General features: G+C 47.8%; 1 protein-coding gene across 10 annotated transcripts in view; it reads right to left on the reverse strand.

Moving 5' to 3' along the window:
* Positions 1 to 19,433, reverse strand: part of SEZ6L (seizure related 6 homolog like) — a 200,069-nt gene that overhangs the window by 34,370 nt on the left and 146,266 nt on the right. For all 10 annotated transcript variants that reach the window (XM_067014505.1, XM_067014504.1, XM_067014503.1 and 7 more), the window contains exon 10: positions 5,528 to 5,724. In XM_067014505.1, coding sequence (XP_066870606.1) covers positions 5,528 to 5,724 — 197 coding nt within the window. The remainder of the gene's footprint in view (positions 1 to 5,527; positions 5,725 to 19,433) is intronic.

Here is a 19,433-nt window from a genome sequence, read left to right on the forward strand (position 1 = left end):
AAAGCCCACTATTATCACTCTTGCTTCCAAGTGCCCGCTGCACAGATTTTGAGAAGAGGGCTAATTATGCCATGTAATTAATGTACGGCTCTAATGTGCTTCGGGGGAAAGCAAAGCACCTCCATTGTCTGCAGGAAAGTCATTCTGAGAAACGAGCAATGGCTTTTCCCGGGATTTCATCACGATTTTATTTGGGGGAAGGAGATCTCCTGGGTGTCTGCAAGAAGAAGGGGAGCGGGAAATGGCTTCTAGAATTGCTTGGTGGGGAACAGGAGCCTCTATTTTTAGGCCTTTGAAAAATCAGCCAAGCTCTGGATTTGGGACACAGCTGCAAGTGTTCAAACTCTGGATGAAAGAAGAGAAATGGGGGCAAATACTGGATATGTGGTCTGCCTTGTGCCAAATGCTTTGGGACCGAGAAAGGTTTGCTTGTCTGACTTTTCAAGATGAGTCGGCATGGCTATACATTTCCATGGGCCCTCCCATCTCCTCCGTAGCATTCATCACATCTGTCATTCTCAGCGGCTGCCACCATGCAGCAGAGCCTTGATTCAAACCTTGGCCCCACTGTCTACTAACTGGGTGGTTTTGGCTAAGTCACTTAACCTTCTGTTCTTCAGTTCCCAGACTCTACCCCCAGAGACCCTGATTCAGGAGTCTGCATGTTCACCAAACACTCTAGGCAGAGCTTCTGGAATTATCTGTTCCTATGAACCTTCGTTAACTTTGCTTAGAATGAGAAAACTGGCCCAGGAGTCACAGAACTTCCCTTCTAATCCTCTTTATTTTAGAAGCTGTGTGACTCCAGTCATGTCAATAAACATCTCTGAGCCTCACTGTCCTCAATCAGAGAATGGAGACAAGAATCATGACCCTGTCTATCCCTAGAGGCAAGATGAAAACTAATTAATGTGCAGGATATGAGAATAACACTAAGACAAGTTATATGGATTCATTGATTTGTTTGACTAAGATGTTGTGAGTGCCTACTATGTGCCAGGCACCAGGAATATAGAGATCTGAAGTCATGGTTCCATGCTCACAGTCGAGATCAGCACCATGGCCCAACTTTTGGGCAAAAGAAATACCGAATTGTACTGAATACATACCACCACTTCCCAGTCTTATGCTCATGGCAGACATCACTAATCAACCATAGCAATCTCTTTCTTTGAATCAAGCTGAAACCTCCCAATCCTTCTCAACACAACATTCCAGGGAGCCACTGTCATTGGACTGGAGTTGACCTACAATATGGAACTTATTTATTATCCTGGGATTAGAGGAATAAACATACAAGTGACCAATATCTCTTTGAAAAACACTGCTTACTTATCTCTGCTTTTTAATTCCCTTCCCTCCCATGCACTTGACCACAGACAAGAGCAAAACATAAGAAGCAGTGAGAAGAATGGGTCTTTGCTTCTGTCTGTGCAAAGCAGAATTATGGAAAGTCAGAACCATGTAGGCCCAGTGTTCCTATGGAAGGTTCTGACAGGAGCCAGAGCAGATAAGCCTCGGCCACTTTCCAGAGCTGGAGTCAGGCCTTGAGATCAGTGTAGGAGCTTTAGTATTCTCTAGATGAGGGGCTTCCCTGGTGGTGCAGTGGTTAACAATCCACCTGCCAATGCAGGGGACACGGGTTTGAGCCCGGGTCTAGGAAGATCCCACGTGCTGTGGAGCAATTAAGCCCGTGCGCCACAGCTACTGAGCCTGCGCTCTAGAGCCCACAAGCCACAACTACTGAAGCCCGTGTGCCTAGAGCCCGTGCTCCAGCAGAAGAGAAGCCACCAAAATGAGAAGCCCATGCACCGCAACAAAGAGTAGTCCACACTTGCTGCAACTAGAGAAAGCCCATACGCAGCAACGAAGACCCAATGCAGCCAAAAAAAAGAAAAAATGAATTCTCTAGATGACAACGGAAACCACTAACCCTTCCATCTGATCCCTCTACTGGATGGGAGTTGCATCTGTGTCTGGTTAAATCCAGATCCAGGGTAGCAAATACCTCTCCCATGCCCATGACAGACATCACTAATCAATCACAGCATTCTTTTCCACTGACTTCAGGCATGGCCTCCTCTGAAAACAACATGGTCTTCAACACAGGTAGTCACGGGCAATTGATTGACATCAAAATTAAATACAGAGGCCCACTTTCCTTCTCTGTGAAATTAACCTGTGTTTCTTTAAGAGAAATAAGAAAAAAGTTGAGCTGTTCTCTCTTTTTGTGTTACCCATATTAGCCAGGCTGTGTACCCCTGGGAAGCACTCTCTGAAATCCTGTGCTCATCAGCATATGATCCTGATATTGTCTGTTAATGGGACTCTTCCATTTTCACTAACTGGCTCAAGGGCAGGGAGAGAATTCTATTCATTCCTGTATCCTGATGCCTAGGACAGGGCCTAGCATGAAAGTCTGTGAACCAAACTCTCTGGAAAATGGAGATAATGCATTTGAAGATGAAATAAAATAATATATGTAAGAGTGCTTGCCAACTGCAAATTGTCACACGAATCTAACTTTCAGCTTCAATTAACAAGAGCACCTCCTCTTCAAAATATTGCCAAACTGAACAATGTCCAGGCTTTCTGGTCAACCTTGGGCAGCCTTGGATAGAGTCATATTTCTGCCATCAAGCTGAATGCAGTTTTGCAAGACTGACTTGGGCACCAGAGGAGACAAATGAGCAAAACTATGACCTCATCTGCCAGTAGGGAGGGAGGCAGGGAGCAAAGGTCTAAGGAGACAGACTGAAGCCAAGTCACCAGAAACTTTCCCTCCAAAGGCAGCTGACTCTAGAAGGCACATTGCCTGGACAGCCTCTACCCAGGGCATCACCCAGTAAACAACGCATGGAAAGTGTCAGTGGTAACACTCTGAAAATACCCAGCGTCGCAATCAAGGGTAAAAAGGTCCCTGAGTAACATAAAAAAAAAGATCAATACTTGTGATTGCTTCTCTGAGAGGTACCTGCAGAGCAGAGCAGGGATGGGAAGTGTCCACCAGCTGGAAATTTAAAAAAGCAAGGGACTTATTTTTATATGCATGAGGCTCCTTGAGACAGCCAATGGTCAGGGAACTAGCTTGTATTCTGGAGGCAGTAGGAGATACAAAGAAAACACTTTGTATTAGCTAGAGACGGGCAAATCTTCAAGCCAAGGGGAAGAACCAAAGACACGGAATCGTGCTCAAGCCAGAGGGTCTTTGGTGGTGGCAGAGAGACTTGGCAGGATCAGTCCTCCTTTTCCCGGTTCCATCTTGGAAATCAAGATGTCAACCTCTTCCCTGGGGGGTGCAAGCAAGTCCCCTAACTGCTGGCTGAATCCTGCCCACTGAAATCCTCAGGAGGCAAGCACCCACCATCCTAGATGCCAGAAGAAGTTAGGTCTTCCCTACCTCTTTGTGTCTCCCAGGTTCTCTGCTGTTGCCAAAAATATTGGGGGCAGAGAAACCCTAAGAGCCGGGAGCCAGGAAGCCTGGGTGTGAGTCTCAGGTCCGCCCCTGATGTTCAAGTCACTCATCCTCAGTGGTCCAGGGCTTCTTGTGCTGTGACAAGACAGCGCTGGACCAGACACTCTGTCAGTTCAAGTCCCTTCCAGGGCTGGGATCAGTGGGACTTCACAGTGTTCTGGTCCCCTGACTGCTGGTGAGGATAGCAGCGTGGACTAGGGTGGTGGACGTGGATAGATGGAGAAGAGTACTTGGATCTGAGATATATTGTGGCAGTAGAGTTGAGAGGATGGACTGGATACAGGGGAAGCAGCCTGAGAAACCAGGAGAGTTGTGGTCACGCCTCCTGGGATGGGCAGACAGCAGGGGGAGCAGTGAGTGGTGCTGAGGGCAGGGAGGCAAAGAGGTCATTCTGTTCTGTCCAGGCTAAACCTGAGCTGCCAATGAGACGTGCAAGAGCGCGGTGAGCAGGGAGCTGGAGACAACGGGAGTTCACGGGAGAGGTCGAGGCTGTGGGTACAAACCAGGGGTCAATGGAATATATAGATAAGCATTGTTTAAAACCATGGACCTGGATGACAGCACACAGATAGAAGGCAGGCAGGACGGGGTCCAGGATTGGACCCTCCAAGGTTAGAGCTTGAGCACAGGAGGGGGGTGGAGCCAGGAATGAATAAGGAGGAGTTCCAGGGTGAGGAGTGAGGAGGGAAGGGTGTGGGTGCATGAAATAATGAAGAAGGGGATACTGGATGGTCATGTGTGAACTTGGTTTGAACTTTATAGCAGGATTTTTTTTTTAAGATGATGGGAAGAGAAAAGGTTTGGAAGACACATTGAGCAGCAAGAAAGAATCTAAAGTACGGGAGAATAGTACGGAGGTTCCTTAAGAAACTAAAAATAGAGCTACCATAGGATCCAGTAATACCACTCCTGGGCATATATTTGGAGAAACCATAATTCGAAAAGATATGTGCACCCCAACGCCAACAGCAGCACTATTTACGATAGCCAAGATGTAGAAGCAACCTAAATGTCCATCAAGAGAGGAATGGATAAAGAAGATGTGGTACCTATATACAATGGAATATTACTCAGCCATGAAAAAGAATGAAATAATGCCATTTGCAGCAACATGGATGGACCTAGAGACTGTCATATGGAATGAAGTAAGTCAGACACAGAAAGACAAATATCACATGATGTTGCTTATATGTGGAATCTAAAAAAAGGGTCCAAATTAACTTATCTACAAAACAGAAATAGAGTTACAGATGTAGAAAACAAACTTATGGTTACCAGGAGGGAAGGGGGGAAGGGATAAATTGGAGATGGGGATTGACATATACAGACTACTATATATCAAACTGATAACTAATAAGGACCTACTATATAGCACAGGGAATTCTACTCAGTACTCTGTAATGGCCTATATGGGAAAGGAATCTAAAAAAGAGTGGATATATGTATATGTGTAACTAATTCACTTTGCTGTACACCTGAAACTAATGTGACACTGTAAATCAACTATACTCCAATAAAAATTTTAAAAAATAAAGTATGGGAGGTAGGAGAGAAAGGGCTGTCTTGGTTGGATGGGGCTGCAGGAGAAGAAGAGTCCTTAGGGGAGAGCCAAGCTTCAGTTCAGGCAAGATGGCATAGGTAATGCTTTGAGAAGTTGCAAATATGGAAGAATGTGTTGATGATATAAAGTCACAGCTGACTGCAAATGAAAAATGATGAATCTTAAAGTTATGAGACATTATCTACTAAGTGCTGATATCAACCCTGTGGAGGAGGTATCACTATTTCCATTTTACAGATGACAAAAAAGAGGCTCAGAGAGGTTAAGTGACTTGCCCAAGGTCACACAGTCATCAATGATAATACTAAGATTTGAACCCTTGTCCTCCCGACTAGAGAGACCAACCTCTTAAAAAAAACAACGTATACTTACTATGTCAATATATTAAAAAACCCATGTAGCACAACCCTCCCCAAAAGACATATCTAGAAGAAATTGTCTTAACTTGCACCTAAACCCAAGGAGAAAAAGTGACTGGCTAGAATACTTACCTATGTAGTTCATGATGAATCCCTGGCCCTTCCCAAAGATGAGCCCGGCAGGGTCCGAGTGGAACTGGATGGTTAGGTCAGGCGTGGACGAGTACAGCTTCTGGGGTCCACTGTTTCCAAGGTACTGCCCCAAGATGTGGGGCATGACCTCATCACCGTCGTAGATGGTCAGGATGTCACTGTTGCTTAGGTTCAGGCTTGGGGGGCAGAGAGAAGAGGAGGGGTCTTGTGAAGCAAAGTTACAGGCATTCAATAAGACTTTGATTTCTTTTTTCTTTCTTTCTTTCTTTTTTTTTTTTTGGTGGTACGTGGGCCTCTCACTGTTGTGGCCTCTCCCGTTGCGGAGAACAGGCTCCGGAAGCACAGGTTCAGCGGCCATGGCTCACGGGCCCAGCCGCTCTGCGGCATGTGGGATCCTCCCGGACCGGGGCACGAACCCGTGTCCCCTGCATCGGCAGGCGGACTCAAAACCACTGAGCCACCAGGGAAGCCCTGATTTCTTTTTTCAAGCAACACTCATTTTCTTGAGATATACTATGTGTCAGATCCCAAGCTAGGAACTGGGGGTGAGGAAGGCATAGACCAAATCTGTGAACAGGATGTGCTGATCCTTCCTAAAAGCATTGCACACAGATCTGTGGATGGATTGGGCTTTTGAAGACTCATTCATGAAATGACCTTCCCGGCATGGAGCTCACTGCAAAGTCAAGTGCTGCATTGTCTGTAGAATTGCCTTCAATACCCCCGTCATTAACAACTTTTTTTCCTGGGTGAAACTAAGTGCTGGGCATTGAGCCACCTGCTGGGGGTGTGACATGGGTCATCCATTTTTCTGTGATGCAGAGCAAGCTGACTGCTTGCTAATGATAACTTGCATTCTTATATAAGGTGAAATGATCCTTCCACTTTCCGTTGGCAAATTCCTCAAAATCAACCAGCTAATTTATTACGTTTAGGGGACGGAACAGAGAATGGGATGGAGGCACCTTATTCATGAAATATGCTCCAACCTGCCATCACTATTCATAGCATCACAGAACGACACATTTTTAAAGACCCAAACACAATAGAGTACCTTGACACTGAATATTTGGACAGCGATGGACAGTTAACAACCAGAAAGCACTTCAGTACGGCATAGAAACCTGTGCTATGTTAGGTGTGCTGGATAAAATTGATCTGTGATTGTAGGAATGCCAGACAATTCAACTTCAGCTGCATCAATCACAGACAGATATTAACTCAGGCCTCTTTCCTTCCTTTCTCCTTCTCCACTTCTCTCTTCCTTCCCTTTTTCTCTTATGTCTTTCTCCCTTACTTGTATCCCCTCCCTAATATTTCCAAGCACCTACTATGTGCCAGGCACCGTGCTGTGCTCAGAGGACACGAGGAGTCACAGAGCAGTGGTCTGTTTAGACGAGAAAGCCAGGGATTGCGGTAGGAGTTACAGTCAAGGTAGGTGCAGAGAAGTGTGTCTAACTCAGATGGGGGGGCATCAGAGAGGCCTCCCTGGAGGAGGTGATCCTCAAGAAAGAGAAGGGGACCACTAGGCAGATAAACAGGAGGTGGGGGAGAGAGGGCAGTGCCTGAGGCAGAGGGAAGAAGGGAGAGGGGTCACAGGAAGGAACTTGCCTGGTGCCCGGCTTTGGGTACAGACATGGAAGCAGGAGTCAGACCATGAAGGGTTTAGAGAGACAAGTTTAGGCTACTTGGATGTCATCTTGCTGGGGATGGGAGACAGTAAAGGATTTTAAACAGGAGCATCCTGACTGAGCAATTCACTGCCAGAGGAGAGGTGTTCCAGGAAATGGTCTCCAGCGAAGTTTTTGGAACTGATGCAGAACCACAACCTCCTCCCCCCCGCCACCCCCACACCCCACCCCACCCCCCGCTTCATCCACTGCCCAAGGGCCATTTTTGCTGCCACTCCAGGAGCAGGGAGGAGATATGGAAACCACCCATGTTGTTGGTGCTTCAAGTAGTAAGAACAAAGCAACAGAAACACAAGGCACATGGCTGAAGGTCTGTTTCCAGAGGGCAGGGGACATATTTTATCCACCATAATTCCTCATGTCAAGTTGTCCCAAAAGGTGGCTTAGGGAGATTCTAATTGTCCCCATAACCTCCATCAGCTCCCCGGCACCACCCCCGAACATCCTCTCCTAACAAAAGCTGTGCGCTTGCTTTGCACACAGGGCTTCCAGACTAAGCTCCGAGACTCCACCTACTCCCTGCCAGTTTACAACCAGGCGACAGCCTCTAAACCCCTATTACATTGACATTCTGGAGTCGCCACCTTCTCCTGCACACAGTAGGTGCTCAATAAATGCTACGCTATGAAAGAGTCTGCTGGAGACCCTATCTGACAACAGAAATAGTAGGGTGGATGTCAGTTTTTGAAGTATGGAAGAGCCTCTTAACTCTAAGTACCATGAAAACATCAATAGCTCATGAAAATGCCGGATTAGGCTAGTGAGAAACGTGGTAGATGGCAGATATTTATTTATTCCATAAGCCAACTTCCCAGCCGATCTGCTGGTTAACAGTGGGTTGCAGACAGTGCACAACTTGGCCTTATTCTATCATTCATTTCAATGATCTCAATGCAGTAGAAGCATCTTCAAGGGTGCAAACAGCTTTCATCTAAAAACCCTAGCACCACTCTCTGTTCTTTCTAAAACAGGAAGGAGCGGTGCTCCGGAAAGAGCACACAGCCTTGGAAATCAGAAAGCTCTGGTTTCACTCTTGGTTCGACACTTTCATGGAGGGCATGTGTTTTCTCTGAAGTTCCTTGTCTGTGAATAGGGCTTAATATTTCCAGGCTATGTCATGGGCTTTCAGAGTGAGGTAAGGCAGGCAGAAGATCTGGGATCAGACTCTAGGTTCACTGATAGCACCTGACCAAGTCTGGCCAAGTCATCCGAATGTCATGTCATGTTGTAATGTTACTATGTGCCTCACCCCCACCATCCCCGCCACCACCGTCACCATCGCCATTACTCTCTTTTTCGATTGCCATTTACACCAAATGACATCAGATGGCTTATGTCTGTGATTCTCAGCTAGAGGTGGTTTTGCCCCTCGGAGACAGTTGGCAAAGTCTAGAGACGTGGTTGTCCCAGTGGGGGCGGGGGAGGTATGCCACTGGTGAGTCCATGTCAGGGAGACTGGTAAACATCCTACAATGCACAAGATAGCCTTCTCCCACAGTAAAGAATTTGGACCACAATTATCTGGTCCAAAATGTCAACAGTGCTAAGGCTGAGAAACCCTTATTTATGTGAGTGCATTTTGTAAACCGTGTGCAACAAACTATTAATTGCAACTTCTCCTGTCATCCCGGAATTTCAAAGTCTCCTAAGCTAAGAATAAGCCAACAGGGACTAAGCTTTCCTACTTTCTAAAGGGATAGACATAGCCGTTGTTTAAGACTGGGTTCTCGGGACTTCCCTGGTGGCGCAGTGGTTAAGAATCCGCCTGCCAATGCAGGGGACACGGGTTCGAGCCCTGGTCCGGGAAGATCCCACATGCCAAGGAGCAACGAAGCCCGTGCGCCACAACTACTGAGCCTGCGCTCTAGAGCCCGTGAACCACAACTACTGAAGCTCGCGCACCTAGAGCCCGTGCTCCGCAACAAGAGAAGCCACCGCAATGAGAAGCCCATGCACCGCGAGAAGAGTAGCCCCCGCTCGCCTCAACTAGAGAAAGCCCGTGCACAGGAACGAAGACCCAATGTAGCCAAAAAGAAATAAATAAATTTACTTAAAAAAAAAAAAAAAAAAAAGACTGGGTTCTCCAGAAGCTGAGCCTGAGCAAAGATGTAAGTGTCTCTTGGAGTCTGGCTTATCTGGGAGGCCACCCCAGGCAGCACCGGTGGGGAAGTGATGCAGAAGGAAGGGAATGAGCCAATGCGTGCTGCATAGATGGGCAAGTCCCACTGTGGGCAGTGGCTCAGTCCTGCAGGAACTGTGAGAGATGGTGCAGAACATACCTTGGGGGAGAGGGAGCTGGGGTATTTATCTTCCAGTTCCCATCCCTCATTGGCTGAGGACTGCTACTAGGGGTACTAAATCTCCAGCACTTCTGACTTGCCCACGTGGTACCAGAGAAAGCCTTCAGGTGAAGAGGGTTGCAGTAGGAAGCTATCACGAGTACACGGTGGCAAGGGCTACAGGGCTTGGATAAGACACCAATGGCATCTGCCACCACCATCTATGCAGCTCTTTCAATCTGAGCCCTTCACCCACTTCTGGCTTAATGAAGGCAAGGAATTCATTGGGCCATCAAAGAGGCTTGCAGGAAAGGCTGCCTTAAGGGGCAGGTCACTGTGGGGGCGGGAACCATGGGGAGGGGAGAAGGTATATCACCCTCACCTGGTGAAGAGGGCTTCAAAGGAACGCTTGGTGGCTTGACAGTGACTGCATTTGATGTTCACCAAGAAAAGAGTAATGAGAAAAATCAGCCTGGAGCTGCCTGCCTACCTGGGGGCAGAGCAAAGGGAGAAAGGGGGGTGTTGGCAGTGAGCTACCCATCACTGATGAGAATGGAGATGTTTCCTAGGTCTAGATGTGAACCCTGATGAAGGCAGCCACTGTGCAACTCCTTAAAAATGGTCCCACTCTGAAAGGGCAATGGAATCCAGCAGAGGGGAAGGTCAAGGGCATCCAGGCTCTGCCCATATCAAGCATGCCCCGTAAGAGAGAGGAAAAAAAAAAAAAATCAGTATTCTGCATCTTGCATAATATAACAGTGCAGTGACATTAGACTGTCCTGTGAGAAAGAGGCAGCGCACAAGGCCCTTTCTCATTGCAGAATTCCCAGCCCAGGAAGCCCTGCTGAGGGAGGGGCGAGCTTTTGAAAATGAATAATGTTTAGAGCTGTATGATTATCAGACTGAACTACACTTCTTAGGACCAGAAGACCCATGAAAACAAAGCTTTCAGCCTGAGAAGCAAACAAAAATGGAGAAGGTGCTGGAAGGGCAAGTGGGAAGGAGAATAAAGTCACTCGTCTCTCCTGTAGCCTCTGGATCCATCTTTTTGAGAGGCTGGTTCCCATGATATATACAAATGCTGATAATTCATTTTCCGTCCCGATCCAAAGACCAGCCTGCGTTTTTGCTGGCCCATCCAGCTGTGTTTGATATACTGAGCACATCCAGGGTCCCTGCCTCTGGGCCATCCTCAGCAGCTGGGAGGAAAATGCAGAGACTTAACGGGCAGAGAGACCGGCCAAAGGGCAGAGCACGGTTTTCTGCCGAGGACGGAGGAGAGATGTCAGCCAGATACAATCCGAGGAGGCTCCAAGAAATCAGGGTGTCAGTTTTACTCCAGAACTAATGGGAGATGGAGTGCTTCCGGCAGGCAGGTGGGCTTGATCTGACTGGAATTGGGTGTAGCAGGTCCCCCACAGGGAGAATTCCACGGGAAGACAGAGCTCTCCACGGTCAGCCCCTGCATGTGCCAGCCCCTCTTAACTGCCAGAGGGAAAGGCTTTTCTTGGGCACAGGGTCTTGAGCTCCTGCCAGAAGCCCTCAGCCTCTGTGCCTCCTCCCACACCACAAGCCACCCCTTTTTCCTTGGTCTCTGCCATAGGCTTTTCTCCATCTTTCAGCTGGATTGTGGGGCAGGACCTCACCGCTTACTACCTCCATCCTTCCCTGGTCCCAAACCCTCTCCCATCAGCACTCACTCAGGGAAATCCTTCCAGAACACAAAGCTGGACCCTTCACTTGACAGTTCGATAGATGAGCAAACATGGTCTATTCATACCATGCAGTCTTTTTCAGCCACGAAAAGGAATGTAGTACTGACACACACTACGACATGAATGAGCCTTACAAAAGAGACAGTTTTAAAAAAGCTACGTGTCGTGTGATTCCATTTATAAGAAATATCCAGAAGAGGTAAATCCATAGAAACACAAAGCAACTGGGTGATTTCCAAGGGCTAGGGAGACAGGTGAGGAGGATGGAGTGTGATTGCTTAATAGATATGGCTTTGTTTTGGGGATGATGAAATGTGGTAGTGACACAGCATTGTGAAGGCACTAAATACCGCTGAGTTGTACACGATAAAACGGTTCACATCATGTTATGTGAATTTCATCTCAATTTTAAAAAAAGCTACCTTACCTTAGGTAAAGCACAAGTTTTTGAACCCAGTGTCAAGGGTGTATATCTATGTTTTCATCCCCTCCCTTCCTCACAGCCTCATCTCTCCAACCCAATATTCCAACCCAAACATTTTACCCTCCAGCCAGACTGAATTACTTGTCAATCTCGCCTAAGGATGTGGCCCTTGCCCACCTCTGGGGCTTTTGACATGCTGCTCCCTGGACCCTGTATCCTTCCTGAGCCTTCCCTCTCTAAACCTGGGTAACCCCTCCCATCTTTTCCTCTCAGTCTTTCAAGATTCGCTCGCGCATAGAGCTCCCCCCTCCCCCCTTGAGTCCAGACTGGGAGCCCCTCCGTGCTCGCCCCTCATACAGAGCTCAGCACTCGTGCCCCAGTGGCCTGGCATGTCTGCACGAGACCAGAGGCTCCCTGAGGCTGGCGAGCACGTGTGCCTGCTTACAGCTGCGTCCCCAGCTCTTGGCACAGTGCCGAGTGTGCGCTGGGTGAATCAGCAGCAGCCCAGAGCGGCTGTCCGGCTCTCAGGCTCAGCTCCCACTCAAGGCGGACTGTGGCTCTGATCCCGTCTCTGCCTGGGACCCTGACCCCAAATGGATTCTTACCTGTACCAGCCTTGGGAGCCGGACCTCTCTGACCCTGGCTGCTTTTAGGACTTGCTCCCAGAGGTTAATTTGAAAGCCCTAAGTGACGCAAGCGGCCCCCAATGGTTTCTGCCCCACCTGCCTGCTGGACCCCTGTTGCCCACACCCTCCATTCTTCTTAGATATGCAGGTCACCAGAATCAAGCCTGATACCACGACGCCCCTGCATGCCTGATAAGCCACTTCAATGTCAACCCATGACCCTGACCAGCTGGGCTCTCGTTTCCTCCCCTCCCCCACCTTGATCCTGCTCCAGGCACATCCCGAGACCCGTCCAGTGCCTGAGCAAGCATTTGTGGGCACGCCGTCCACTGCTTCCACTTCTGAATTCCTCTTTCAACTCTTCGCTGTATCAGAGCTGTAAAAACACCGGTCCCAAGGGTGTTTCGGGACAAAAGGTCTACCAAGACTTCATTTAGCTTTTGAACAACGACACTGCCTACTGAGTATTAAGCACTCAGACAACAATAACGCCGCAAGCTAAGACTTACGACCATCCCCGTGTGACAGAGAAGGAAACTGAGGCTCAGCCAGGAGAAGCCACCTGTCCAAGATCACGCAGGAATCAGAGTCAGGACTCAAACCTAAGTCTGCCAAGCCAAAGCCTGAGATAGGAACCACTATTTCATACGATGTGCCATGAAAGCCACATATACATGTGTCCAAAACGTGTACCCAGACAAGGACCTACTGTATAGCACAGGGAACTATACTCAATATTTTGTAATAACCTAAAAGGGAAAAGAATCTGAAAAAAAAATACAACTGAACCAATCTGCTGTATACCTGAAACTAATACAACATTGTAAATCAACTATACTTCAATTAAAAAAAAAATGTGCCCAGGTTCAGTCTTACCTCAGAAAATGCAAATTTAAAATTACAAATAAAGTCTGCAGGATTAGGAAGCCCTGTTTCACTGCCACCCTGTATCCTGACATGCCTTTTGTTCTCATGACATCATAGCTCAAGTTCATTTGAAGAACAAATATAAAAACAAAAATAAACAAATGGAACCTAATTAAACTTAAAAGCTTTTGCACAGCAAAGGAAACCATAAACAAGACGAAAAGACAACCCTCAGAATGGGAGAAAATATTTGCAAATGAAGCAACGGAAAAAGGATTAATCTTCCAAATATACAAACAGCTCATGGAGCTCAATATCAAAACAATAAACAACCCAATTAAAAAATGGGTGGAAGATCTAAATAGACATTTCACCAAAGAAGACATACAGATGGCCAAGAGGCACATGAAAAGATGCTCAACATCACTAACCATCAGAGAAACGCAAGTCAAAGCTACAATGAGGTATCACCTCACACCAGTCAGAATGGCCATCATCAAAAAAATCTAGAAACAATAAATGCTGGAGAGGGTGTGCAGAAAAGGGAACCCTCTTGCACTGTTGGTGGGAATGTAAATTGATACAGCCACTATGGAGAACAGTATGGAGGTTCCTTAAAAAACTAAAAGTGGAACTACAATATCATCCAGTAATCCCACTTCTGGGCATATACCCTGAGAAAACCATAATTCAAAAGGACACATGTACCCCAATGTTCACTGCAGCTCTATTTACAATAGCCAGGTCATGGAAGCAACCTAAATGCCCATCGACAGACGAATGGATAAAAAAGATGTGGTACATATATACAGTGGAATATTACTCAGCCATAAAAAGGAATGAAACTGGGTCATCTGCAGAGATGTAGACGGACCTAGAGTCTGTCATACAGAGTGAAGTAAGCCAGAAAGAGAAAAACAAATACTGTATATTAACACATATATGTGGAAGCTAGAAAAGTGGTACAAGTGAATCTATTTGTATTTCAGGAATAGAGACATAGACACAGAGAAGGACATGTGGATACAGGGGGAAAGGGGAGGGTGGGACAAATTGGGAGATTAGGTTTGACATAAATATACTACCATGTGTGAAATAGATAGCTAGTGGGAACCTGCTATATAGCACAGGGAGATCAGCTCATTGCTCTGTGACCACCTAGAGGGGTGGGATGGGGGGTGGGGTGGGAGGGAGGTCCAAGAGGGAGGGGATATAGGTATATACATATATACATATATATATATATATATATATATATATATATATCTGATTTGCTTCATTGTACAGCAGAAAATAACACAATATTGTAAAGCAATTTTACTCCAGTAAATTTATTTTTTTGCAATACGCGGGCCTCACTGCTGTGGCCTCTCCCGTTGCGGAGCACAGGCACCGGACGCGCAGGCTCAGCGGCCATGGCTCACGGGACCAGCCGCTCTGTGGCATGTGGGATCTTCCCGGACACGGGTTCGTGCCCCCTGCATCGGCAGGCGGACTCTCAACCACTGCGCCACCAAGGAAGCCCTGTACCTTTGGGTTTTGAATCATGTGAATGTTTTACCTTTTCAAAAGGGATAAAAACAGCCCGAGATACCCTCATTATGGCTTTCACTAGGGTCTAGAGAGCCAAAGAGGTGAGGATGGAAGGCAAATTTGAACCTGACACACATTAGCAAGTATATCTTCTCTTGGCCAGCAGAAGGCAGTGTACGCCTAAGCAAGGTATATGCTGCTATTGCTCTGCAGGGCGCCTCTGCCTTCCCATCCTTACCCCAGCCAACCAGGACCCTGGAAGTGGGGAGAAGGTGGTAGGTGAGCTGCAGTTAATATTCCACAGAAGGTGTAGAAAGTAATGATGAGCACTTGCTTTTCTTTATTCCCCTCCCAATAAACATCTGACCCTTGCTCAGAAATCCTGCCTTTAAAAGTCTTTCCCAAGTAGTATTCATAAGACGATTGTAGGTAGACAAACAAATTTGGAAATGTCTAATGGTTATGCGTTTATTTAAATGTGAATTAGAAAAATATATAAATATATGGTTTGCACATCCAACTTCTAATTTCACGGACATTATTTTGTTCAGAGGAAGCCAAGAGAAAAAGGCAAGCCAATTTAAAGGGGAAAATAAAAAGCAGCTGGTAGTAGAATTGGACTGTGGAAAAAGCAAAAATTAGCCCACAGAATACAGCTCAGTTTCTCAGCGTTCCAAGACTTCCATGAGCTCCAAAGATGGGCCCCAGCCCACCTCTGCTGTCTCAAACATCTTTGGATACCAGATCCTTTGTGGCCCCTAGACCTGCCTTAGCTAGGCTGGTCCCCTCTATCTGGAATGCCTCGCCTCTCCTCTCCTCTCTGCTTGACATCATTGTATAGGTCCTCCTTCTGTGCTCCTTACACCCTCTGCATTTATGGCCATATAATAACTAGCCAAGGCTTTCATAAGGCTTCCTCGGTGCCACGAGCTGCTTCCAGCACTTCAGATGACCATTTCACTTTCTCCTTAGACAAACACTCTCAGGACTACTATTCTCACCTGTTTCACAGATAAGCAAACTGAGCTACCCAGACGTAAAGAAACACTGAAGCTCAAACAGCTGGTCATACAGGAGAGCCAGAGTCTAAACCCATGTAGTTGGAAGGCAAGACCCCAGCACTGAACCACAGGACTCTACTACCTGCCCATGTCAGCTCCCATGTCGGGCTGCAAGCTCCCTGAAGGCACATGCCCTGTATCCCTGGAGCCCAGCAGGGCTTGGCACAGGTGAAATAAATGTCATTTACATGGGTGAATTATGGTGAACTTATCTGTTTTCTCCAGGTGAGCAAACTGAGGGATTCAATGACTTTCCCAAGAAAACACCATCTTGCAATCAAGGCAGGACCTCCACGGGACAGCACAGATGGGTGATTAAATACACCGGATTTAAATAAGGGAAAGAAGAGAAGCAGAAGCCGTAAATGCAGTTGTAAGTGCGACAAAACTTTTATAAAACACTTATATTTTTTCTGAAGGCCTTAAAGAAAGACCTGTTTAGAATTCCTCTGTATTCATTTTCTCATCACATCCCCTCAGCCGCATGGTGAGGTGGTCCAAGAAAATGTACTAATCCCATTTCACGGACGAGTAAACTCACGCCAGAAAGGCCCAGGTCCCAAGGCTTCTGCGCCTGCGCGAAGCCACACAGCCAGCACCAGGTGCTCCTCCGCACCGTGGAATTGCTGAGGGGCCCTTCGGCCCAGTGCTAATTTGGTTTCAATTTAATTTGATAAAATGGCAGGCAGGACAAGAAACCATGTCACCTCCAAGGAGCACAGAGAAAACCAATCTCTTTGGCTCCCCAAAAGGACCCATTAAAGTGTAAAAAATGAACAGTTTCCTCATTTCCTCTCTGTCCTTCCCTATGTCTTTTCCTTCCTTCCTTCCTTCCTTCCCCTCCAGATACTCCTCAAGCGCTTGTCTGTGTCGGGCTCAGACCCAGCCCTCGCCCAGTCCTGGCTGCACAGAAGAATCTCTGGGGAGATTTAAAAATGCCCAGTGATGCCCAGGCTGGACCCCAGGCCAACTGGACCCTCAGCATCTCTGGGGGTGGGTCCTGTGCTTCAGTGTTGCTGAAATTCCCGAGGAGGTGGTGCCGGCTGCCAGGACTGAAAGCCACTGCCCTGGAAGCTTCAGTGTGGATGAGACCCCACCTCTGTTCTGCCTTTCTTTCCTCCTTTTCCTCCACCTTTTTCCCCCTCCGCGACCAATTCCCCCAAAGAGAAAGAGAAGAAAGAGACCCCCTCACCAGATGTGCCTTTCCTCTGGGACCACCTCACGGGCTGAGCTGCCACATCCCTGGACTGAGCCATCTCAGAACGCGGTGGGCAAAACTCCAGCAAGGTCAACAAGGCATTTCCCACCCAGCACTGCAGACCGGGTGCAAACCCAACAACACTTTTACAGCTGCTTTGCTGCGAAAGCAGAAAGAAATCAGTCCTCAACCACCCTGGTGTTTTTGCTCCATCTTGAGAGGCAGTGCTAAGAGAATGGACTCTGGGTTCAAATCCTAAGTGTGCTGGTTTCTAGCTGGGCGACCTTGAGAAAGTGACTTAACCTCTCTGATCCTCAATGTCCTCACCTTTAAAATGGGGATAATATTTTTGAAAGCTGCAAATAACATAATTAGTGCCAGGAATTCAATTAACATAGCATTGTTTGTCTTTGAAAAAATATATTTCCAATGAACTATATAGCCTGCTCAGGGGAGAGAAGGTGTGGTATCAGGAGATCTCACTGAGGGCTCCTCCCCCACACCCCCACTGCTTCTCTGCTCTGTGACTATGAACAAGTCGCTTGCCCAGCCTGGGCCTCAGTTTCCCCAGATGAAAATCTCAGAATCCACGAATTGTAAAAATAGCTACAGTTTCCTTCTACTCAGAAGGTCGGACTCCCTACCCCCTCCTTCGATAGTAGTTAAGGGATGGATTTGGAAATTCAAGGATTCAGACACAGGCTGGTGAAGCTTGGGTTTCTCAGACCCAAGGGTAGCCCTTCCCTGACTTTCCTCTGTGGAGATGCCCACACCTCTCCCTCTTTTTGGATATGAGATTCCCCAAATTTATAAAATTAGTGGGTGGGACCAGAGGCCTTCTTCATTTTAGGACCTCTAAGTCAGGGTGAAAGAGTTGAACTTGAGGGAGTATAATTAAAGCATAATTAAATTAGAGCTTAATTAAGGGTGGATTGGGATTTGTTATGTTAGTATGTGTGTATGTGTTGTATGTGTATGTGTGTGTGGTTTGTATGTGCTATGTATGGTGTGCATGGTGTGTATGTGGTCTGTTCGTGGTGTGTGATATGTGTTGTGTGTTTGTGTGTGGTGTGTGTGATGTGTGTGGCGTGTGATGTGTATGGCATGTGTGTGATATGTGAGTACACACACACACACAAACACACACACACACGTGTGCAGAGGGAGGTGGGCCCACGACTCTGCATCACTACAGGAAGATGTCCCAAGCTGTCGCCAAGCAGGAGCTGAGAGCTGCTGGATATGTGTTTCCTGTCACTCCGAATCCCCATCATGACGCGTATTCTTGAAGGCATCACCTTGTACAGCCTGGTGTGGCTCGTCTGAGCTGCCAAAACACTCCCTGTTCGACAGAGCACAGTCTCAGGGAGTGGTAGGAACTGCCCTCCAGGAAAAAAACGAACTGTTTGGAACCTCGAGGGCTCACCTGAGCTCTCCCCAGAGGCACAAGATGGGCGTGCAGGGGTTCCGCAGGCTGGGCCACACATCACAGGACCACGCTCAGGGCCTCTGCCGCCACCTGGCTGCCTGACCCCTCCCTCCCCCCTCCGCCTATTGCCAGGGTGTGCTGTCTAAACCACAGGTCTGACCGACCGTGTCACTGGCCTGCTCAGAATCTCCAGGGAGGCTGGCTGCCATCAGGACCACGTGGTCCCACTACGTGAGGTGGGGCTGGGAGGTGATGCAGGACGTGGGCTCAGTGTCAGACAGCCAGGTCCAAACCTGGCAGCCACTGAACCCTCCGAGCATCTGTGTCCTCAGCCATGACATGGGGAACATCATCGTGTGAACGCGTCAGTTGTTTACAGAATTAAGTAAGCGGATGGAGGTGATGCACTCAGAAGAGTTTGGCGCGCAGTGAGTTATTGTTATCTCCAGGCCTCGGATAACCTAACGCAACACCAGGCTCATGGTGGTGGATCCTCACTAAGCACTTGCTGGAGAGTAAGTGCTGGGACCACTGTACGTCGGGTAGTTACCAGACAAGCAGCCGCAGCTCCCAGGGCGTCGGATCTAATTGCATCCGAATGCCGTGGGCTCCTAGCTGTGCACCAGCAAAGCAGGGGCCTGGCTCGAGACGAGGGGTGGCCCCCTCCCTGAGCTGCAAACACCAAGGCTGGGAAGAGCCTGGCATGGCTGAGGAGCAGACAGTGGGCATATGCTGGGGGAGGACCTGTCCTGGAGCTTGTGTTTGCAAATTACCACTGACCACAACAATCCCTTGCCAATTGGGAAAGGGGAGAAATCAATCAGGCAGGGTGCCTGGAGAGTGCCTCAGGACGAAGCCACTGCATCCCTCAGTGTCAAACCAAAACCCCATGGTCAGGGGCAACGTGTGTGTGTGTGTGTGTGTGTGTGTGTGTGTGTGTGTGTGTGTGTATGTGTGTGTGTGTGTGTGTGTGTGTGTGTGTCAATGGAAGGAATTAATCACCCTCATCATCAGAGCTGCCAATTAAAGTACTGAGTGTGTGCACAGTATCAGGCCCTTGCC

This window comes from Kogia breviceps, chromosome 15 (assembly GCF_026419965.1).
Source record: "Kogia breviceps isolate mKogBre1 chromosome 15, mKogBre1 haplotype 1, whole genome shotgun sequence".
NCBI lineage: Eukaryota > Metazoa > Chordata > Mammalia > Artiodactyla > Physeteridae > Kogia > Kogia breviceps.